The 8,947-nt window shown below is 36.5% G+C and overlaps 1 protein-coding gene across 1 annotated transcript in view; it reads left to right on the top strand.

Annotated features, from left to right (window-relative positions):
• Folh1b (folate hydrolase 1B) overlaps positions 1 to 8,947 on the top strand; it is an 88,694-nt gene that overhangs the window by 38,756 nt on the left and 40,991 nt on the right. The window contains exon 7 of the mRNA XM_031384376.1: positions 3,804 to 3,897. Within this exon, the coding sequence (XP_031240236.1) occupies positions 3,804 to 3,897 (94 nt within the window). The remainder of the gene's footprint in view (positions 1 to 3,803; positions 3,898 to 8,947) is intronic.

The following is an 8,947-nucleotide window of genomic DNA, read 5'->3' as shown; positions in this document are numbered from 1 at the left end:
CAGTCAGGGCTACAGAGAGAAACACTGTCTCAAAAAACCAAACCAAACCAAACCAAACCAAACCAAACGAAAAATAAAAAAACAAAAAACAACTCTTATTTTATAAACTATTCATATTATCAGAAAAAAATAGATTATTTTTATACAATCTATTTTCATTATGCTTTCCTCTCTCTCAAGTTCTCTAATTTAAGGCCCTGCCCACCTTCCCTCCCATCAGAACCCATACCTTTTCTGTCTTATTCATAAACAAATAGGTATGCAAAAAATAAAATAAAATAAAATGAAAGAAAATCAAATAAAGTGTAATAATGTGGGACTATGAAAGACAGTCTGTATTCTGGTTGAGCAAGGCTTACTCCCTGAGAACCAGTAGAGAACTCATACAAGGAATAGAACAGTGAGCCAAGCTCCCAGACACAGGTGCCTGACCATGAGCCCTCAACTCCATAATCCTGTGGCCATCACTCACTGAGGTAATACCCCAAGCTGCTAGTGGTCTGGCTGGAGTCCAGTTCTACACAGCTTGCGACGGCCAGGTATGCCCCTCCGCACAGTTACTTGACAACAGCAAGGTAGCTCAGTCCACTATAAAAGGGGCTGCTTGACCCCTCCTCCCTCTCTTAAGCTCTCTCTCTTAAGCTCTTCTCTCTCTCTCTCTCTCTCTCTCTCTCTCTCTCTCTCTCTCTCTCTCTCTCTCTCTCTCTCTCACACACACACACACACACACACTCTCTCTCTCTGTTTTCTAAAATAAAGCACCCAAACCATGGAATACCTCCTTTCATCTAGAGTCGCCATGCTAGAGCAATGACCTTGCCCTAAAGAGCTGCATCTAGTCTTATAAGCTAAATAAGGCCTTCCAGCATTTCCAGCTATGATACTGGACTAAGGACTCTCTCCTCTCCTGCTGAAAGGGAACCACCAGACTCCCCCTTTCTCCCTGCCTCTTTCTCCCTTCGAGACCCCTGGGCTGACTGAGCTGTTCCTGGGGCCCCCACTTTGTTCTCAGCTCTTCCATGATATGCAGCAGCATCTGGGATGTCCAAAACTGAGACTGCTCCCTCCTACCCCCTTGGACTGGGGTTCATGATTTATCACAGCCAGACATAGAGAGTGGAGAGCAAGCAATCTCCCGTGTCTTGCCGGCCAGTGCCCCTGAGTTCTGTGGGGACGCAGTCTCCCTCCCACCCTTTTATTTCCCCACTAGGCATGGCGCCCAACAGAATAGGACAAAACAAGAAGAAGATAAAAAGCCAAAGAAAAAGAATAAGAAACACATATAGATGCAGAGACACCTATAGGAATCCCTTAAAAACACAAAACTGGAAGCCATATTTATATGCAAAGGGCCCATACTGTAAAAATAATCTCCAAAAGAATTATGAGACATAGAACCTTCAAAGATACTGTTGAGCACATTTTTCATTAATTATTTTCTGTTAGACACTGGGATTGCTCTTAAGAATGTTTTGTATCCCTAGTGAAATTCTCTTGGAGAAAACTAATTTTTCATTTGTGATTCATTACCCATTGGAGATAACTTCTGGGTTAAAGATAGAGACTTTTTTCTCCTTCTTTCAGCTCTAAGAACCCGTTTAACACAGACCTATACAGACACTGTGCATGCTACAATAGTCTCTGCAAGTTCCTATGTGCATCATTTATGTTGTATTCAGAAATCCTTGTTTCATTGGTGTTCTTCATCCTCTTTACCCCTTAAAATCTTAATGTCTCCTCTTGTGGAGCGTTCCCTGATACATGAAGGAAGGATGCAACTGAGACATTCTTTTTAGACATTCTTTCTGCATATTGTCTCATTGTAAATCTACTGAAGGAATAAGCTTTTCTGATAATGTCTGAGTGAAGCATTGATCTAAGACTAGCAGAATGACATTTGGAGGCATTTTATTGTTACATTCCTTTGACAGAAAAGTAGTATTTTATTTTATTAAAAACAATCAATAGCCATCCTATATACAAATGGCAAATGGGCTGAGAAAGAAATCAGGGAAACAACACCTTTTACAATAGCCACAAATTATATAAAATATCTTGGAGTAACTCTCTAGGTAAGTGAAAATCTGGTATGATAAAACTTCACGTTTTAAAGAAGATATCAGGAGATGAAATGATCCCCCATGCTTATGGATCAGCAGGATTAACTTAGAAAAATGGCTATCCTACAAAAAGGAATGTATAATTTCCACAAAACCCACATAAAAATTTCAACACAATTCTTCAAAGAACTTGAAAGAACAATATTCAACTTTAGATTTAAAAAAATAGGATATCTAAAACAATCTTGTACAACAAAAGACTTGTGGATGTATCAACACCCCTGATCATATTACAAGGCTGTAGTTATAAAATACTGGATAACATTAGGATAAAAATTGACACATTCATCAATTGAATCAAATTGAAGATCAGGAAATAAATCCATACAACTATGGATGCCTGTTTTTGATAAAAAATCCAGAAGTATACAATGGGAAAAAAAAACCATCTTCAACAAATGGTGCTAGTCTAATTGGATGTCTGTATATAAAAGAATGCAAAAGGACCCACACCTATCATCCTGCACAAAACAAAACTCAAGGGTAAAGGCTATTCCTAGTTGTCAACTTGGCTACATCTGGAATGAATTCCAATCTAGCAATGAAGTGCACACACCTGTAATCCAGACCTTGAGGCTGGAAAACATAGGCTTCTGACCCAGATCTCAACATGGAGATCTTGAAGCATATTGGCCATGAAAAGTTTTTGGCCCAGGCAGGGTAGTACCACCCTTTAATTCTAGAATATTAAAGCAAGGAGATCTCTGAGTTCAAGGTCAGTCTGGGGCAAAGCAGGTTCCAGATCCACATCTGGTGGTACACATCCTTAATTTGGACCACACCTTCTACTGGAGCCTTACATAAAGACATTGGAAGAAGGAGGAGTCCAATGGTTACACTTGCCACAACATCTGTTGGAACCTACTTCTTCAGAATTCCAGCTAATATAGAAGACCAGGTGAAAGAACTAGCCTCATGGACTGAGCAACTACTAGACTTTTGGACTTCCCATTCACAGGTGTCCATTGTTCAGTTAGTTGGAATAAAGACTGCAAGTCATTACAATAAATTCCTTTAATATATAGAAACATTACAAAAGTTCTGTGACTCTGGAGAACCCTGACTAATACATCGACTCAATGTGGATCAAAGAACTTAACATAAAACCTGATTTACTGAACCCATTAGAAGAAAAAGAAAATAACAGCCTTAGTGCATTAGTATAGGGATATCTTCCTGTACAGAACACTAATAACAAAAGCACTAAGATCAATGATTAGTAAATGGTATTTTATGAAAGTAAAAAGCTTCTATAAAGTAAAGAACACTGCTTAACTTTTTTTCTTTTTCTAAAATTTTCTTAAAGATGTATTTATTTATTTTGTGCATGAGTATTCTGTCTGCATATACACCTGTATGCTAGAAGAGGGCATAAGACCACATGTGGCTGCTGGGAATTGAACTCCTGACCTCTGGAAGAACAACCAGTGCTGTTAACCACTAAGCAATCTCTCTAGCCCCTGTTTGACTGTTTTAAGAGACTTATTCTAGGCAGTCTTGTGACTTCATGGTCCCATACACATGTATGAAAGTTTCGATTTCCCCACATTCTTTCTGACACTTGGAATTTTACTATATCTAGAATACATGGAAGAATTTGTTTAATCTTACTTACAAAACCCCATTTGAAAAACACTGTTTTTAATGGACAATTATGGACAATTATATCTTTTTTTTCCTCAGAACATGCTTATAGACGTGAGTTGACAGAGGCTGTTGGCCTTCCAAGTATTCCTGTCCATCCAATTGGATATGATGATGCACAGAAACTCTTAGAGTAAGTTTGCCAGAAAAAAAAGCCAAAACCCTCTTTTTGTATTTCTCATTATTGGGAAATACAATAATTTCAAGTGTTTGAGAATGTCCAGATTTAAGTACTATACTCTAATTGATTGATTCAATGTACAAATGTTTTCATAAATTTAAAGAATACTGGTTCTGATTCTGCAATTTATTTGGTATTTGGATAATCAGTGCGTGACTTCCATGAAAACAAACATTGATCAACTCCTGGAACTATGATTTCAAAAGAGTCATGTCCATGTTTGTGACACAGTCATGCTTCCATCATGTTCTCAGGAAGGAAATGGCTGATTGTGACACGCTTGATAAAACAGATTTATTCTGGAAGTCTAGTACTCCTTAGAGGCAAGTCGGTTAACTGATTACCAGACTAAATAAATGTCAGATTTGATTACAATGCTAAATAAATGTCATACTGTCATTGCTCTTTCTTTTTCTTTTCTTCCCTCCCTTTGTCTTTTATCCTGTATCAGAATGGTATTGAACCTTTGGACACTTTCTCAACCTTCTCTAGCTTCCTATTCTTTGCTTTATCCACCCATTTCTCAATGTATCTCTTATTCATCAATATTTTTGTTCTAAAATTTGTAGGTCTTTGAGGGACAGAATAACAATGTCAGAGCCACTAATGTTCAATTTTTAATCTGTATTTCTGTTCTCTTCCTGCCATCATTGTTGAGCTTTCCCCCTTTCCTGTTCTGTTCTCTTCCATCTGCATGCCCTTCCTACTTCACTTCCTTCTGTAAGCAAGAGAAAGGAACTTCTCTAAAAGGAAAGGTTATAGACTCAAAGCATTTTTACCAATTATCCAGGTTTTTCATTTAATTCAAGACACTTCCCTAGTTTGTATAGGTTGTGTTGTATTGGGTTTATTATAGGGTCTAACTATGTAGCACTGGCTACTCCTGAATTTCTGATTTTCTTGGCTCAGGCTCCTAGGTCCTGGCATTACACGGGTCCTCCATCATGCCTGGGCTCAAAGTATTTTTAATCATTTCATTATCACATCTGTGAGAAAAAAATTTTATGAGCTAGTTTGAGGCCTCCAGTTTCACAAGTGAGGATGCTGATGTCTACAAATTGAAAGTATGTGTCCAAACTATGGACAGATCATTTTTAGATTTGAACTTTTAGTTATGGCAATTGCATCAATTCAGTATATGGTATAATCTATAAGAGCATAATGGACTACACACACACACATACACACACACACATACAATATCAAGGAATATAAATGATTATAGTGTTATTAGTAGTGTAGGAAGGTTCAAATAATGAAAAATTTTAGCACCTTCAAATATGTTATTGGTTAAGGTATTATAAAAGTTATAAAATGCAGAATAATATTAGGCAAGAATATTTAAGAACAAGGAGTGTGTTTGTGTGCCTTAAGTTAAAAGGCAGAGTTTTAAAATCAATATATTGTATGATTCAAGTTATATAGCATATTAAAATGAGCACATATTTCCTTGGAGTTAGAGAATGCATGGTACTTTATAGAATTCAATGTAAATTTATGTAGTCATGTCTACTAATTTGCTGGCCACTGTAGAGCATTTTATCCAAGATCCCTCCCTTTGAGTGCTAAGAGTTTCTCACCTACCTTGTCTCTAGTACATTCTAGAGGGTACCCCACCTCCTACCTTCTGCAATTGCCTGTTTCCAGTTTTTCTGCAGGAACTCAGGGCTTAAGTCCCGTGTCCCACCCCCCAATACCTGATCATGTCCTTTCCTCCTTGAACTCTCTCCCACCCAGGTCTGTCTCTCCCTCTGTCCCCCATGATTGCTTTCTTCTTCCTCCAAAGTGAGATTGAAGCACCCTCACTTGGGATCTTCTCCTTGTTAACCTTCCTGAGTTTTATGGATTGTGTCCTGGTTATCCTGTACTTTTTTGGCTAATATCCACTTATTAGTGATTACTTACCATGCCTGTCCTTTTGGGTCTGAGTTACTTCATTCAGGATGATAATATCTAGTTCCATCCATTTGCCTGCAAAACTCATGATGTCCTCGTTCTTAATAGCTTAGTAATATTCCATTGTGTAAGTGAACCCCATTTTTGTATATACTCATCCTTTATGGCATATATGGTATTTTTCCAGCTTCTGGCTATCACAAATAAGGCCATTATGATCATAGTGGAACATGTGCCCCTGAGGAATGTTGAAGCATCTTATGGGTATATTCCCAAGAGTGGTATAGCTGGGTCTTCAGGTAGATATACTTCCAATTTTCTGGGGAACCTCCAGATTGATTTCCAGAATAGTTGTACTAGTTTGCAGTGCCACCATCGATGGTGATATGTTCCTCTTTCTCCACATCTTTGCCAGCATCTACTGTCATCTGAGTTTTTGATCTTCACCATTTTGATTGGTGTAAAGTGGAATCTCAGGGTCATTTTGATTTGCATTTCCCAGTCTCTAAGTGCTTCTTAGCCATTTGAGATTCCTCTGTTTTGAGTTCTCTATTTAGTTCTCTACCCCATTTTTTAATTGGTTTGTTTGTTTTTTTGGCAGTTAGTTTCTTGAGTTCTTTATATATTTTAGATATTAGACCTGTATAGGAGGTGGGGTTAGTGAAGATTTTTTTTCCCAATCTGTAGGTTGCTGACTTGTAGGATTTCTGTTTAGGAAATCACCCTTTCTCTACCCCCATGCCAATGAGTTCAAAGCTCTTTCCCACTTTCTCATCTATTAGATTCAGTGTATTTGGTTTTATGTTGAGGTCCTTGATCCACTTGGAATTGAGCTTTGTGCAAGGTGACAAATATGGATCTATTTTCACTTTTTTACATAGAGAATGCCAGCTAGACTAGCACCATTTATTGAAGATACTTTCTTTTTCCATTGCATATTTGTGGCTTCTTTGTTATAGATCAAGTGTCCCTACGTTTGTGGTATTATTTCTAGGTCTTCAATTCTATTCCATTAAGAAGCCTGTCTGTTTCTGTACCAATACCATGCAGTTTTTTTTAAATCACTATTGCTCTGCAGTATAGCATGAGGTCAGGAATGGTGATTCCCCCAGAAGTTCTTTTAGTATTACTAATTCTTTTTCCTATTCTGAGTTTTTTGTTTTTCCAGATGAATTTGACAAATGCTCTTTCCATATCTTTAAAAAAATATATTGGGATTTTGAATGGGATTCCACTGAATCCATAGGTTGCTTTTAGAAGTGAAAAAGGATGGCACTTTTACCATGTTAATTCTACATATCTATGAGCATGGGAGATCTCTTCATTTTTTTGAGGTCTTCTTCAATTTCTTTCTTGAGAGACTTGAAGTTCTAGTTATACAAATCTTTCATTTGATTGGTCAGACTTACCCCAGATATTTTATATTAACTATGACCATTTTGAAGGGTGATATTTCTCTAATTTATTACTTTGCCCCATTTATCAGTTGTATAAAGGAAGGCTGTTGATTTATTTGAGTAAATTTTATATCCAGCCACCTTGCTGAAGTTGTTTATCAGCTGTACAAGTTCTCTGATATAATTTGGGCATTGCTTATATATATTATCATGTCATCTGCAAATAGTGAAACCCTCACTTCTTTTGCAATTTGTATCTCTTTGATCTCTTTTTGCTTTCTTATTGCTCTAGCTACAACGTTGAGTATTATATTGGATAGATATGGAAAGAGTGGGCATCCTTGTCTTGTACCTGATTTTAGTGGGATTGCTTCAAATATCTCTTTATTTAATATTTAAATTTGTTATTAGTTTGCTGTATTTTCCTTTTATTATGTTTAAGTATGGGCCTTGAGTTCTTGATCTCGCCATACTTTTAATGTGAAGGGGTGTTGTACTTTGTCAAATGTTTTTTTCAGCATCTAATGACTGGATCATTTTTTCTTTGAGTTTGTTTATATACTCGATTATATTAATGTATTTTCATATATTGAATCAACATTTCATATATGGGATAAAGCCTACTTGATCACAGTGAATAATGGTTTTGATGTGTTCTTGGATTTAGTATGCAGGAATTTTATTGAGTATTTTTGCATTGATATTCATAAGCAAAATCGGTCTGAAGTTCTCTTTTTTTGTTGGGTTCTTGTGTGATATAGGTATAAAAGCAATCGTGGCTTCTTAGAATAAATTAGGTAGTGTTCCTTCTATTTATAGTGTGAAGGATATTGGTATTAGATCTTCTTTGCAGGTCTGATAGATACAATTCTGTACTAAAATCTTCTGGTCCCAGGCTTATTATGTTGGTTAGGAGACTTTTAATAATTGCTTCTATTTCTTTAGGGGTTATCTGATCCTGATTTAACTTTGGTACCTGGTATCTGTCTAAAAAAATCACTCATTTCATTTAGATTTTCCAGTTTTGTTGAGTATAGGCTTTTGTAGTAGGGTCTGATGATTTATTTTTAATTTCTCCAGTTTCTGTTGTTATATCTGCCTTTTTATTTCTAAGTTTTTTGATTTGAATAATATGTCTGGGTCCTTTAGTTAGGGGTTTATTTATCTTGTTGATTTTCTCAAAAACAGCTTTTGGTTTGGTTGATTATTTGTATCTTTCTCTTTGTATCTATTTGAGTGATTTTTGCCATGAGTTTAACTATTTCGTGCTGTCTACTCCTCTTGGGTGTATTTACCTCTTTTCTTTCTAGAGCTCTCAGGGGTATTGTTAAGTTGCTACTATAAGATCTCTCCAATTTCTTGACAAGGTCACTTAGTGCTATGAATTTTCCTCTTAGCACTGCTTTCATTATGTCCCATACATTTGGGTATGCTGTGTAATCATTTCACTGAATTCTTGGAAATCTTTAATTTCTTTCTTTATTTCTTTCCTGACCAAGTTATTATTGAATAGAGAATTGTTCAATTCAATGGGTATATGGGTTTTCTGTTGTTTTGTTTGTTATTGAAGACCAGCCTTAGTCTGTGGTGATATACAAGGATGCATGGGATTATTTCAGTCTTGTATTGATTGAGGTTTGTTTTATAATCAATTTTTGTCAAGGTCAATTTTGAAGAAGATATGATGAGGTCCTGAGAAGAAGGTATAT

The sequence above is a fragment of the Mastomys coucha genome, unplaced genomic scaffold (assembly GCF_008632895.1).
Source record: "Mastomys coucha isolate ucsf_1 unplaced genomic scaffold, UCSF_Mcou_1 pScaffold21, whole genome shotgun sequence".
Taxonomy (NCBI): Eukaryota; Metazoa; Chordata; class Mammalia; order Rodentia; family Muridae; genus Mastomys; species Mastomys coucha.
Note: the sequence above shows the minus strand (reverse complement) of the source record. Positions and strands in the feature narration are given on the sequence as shown.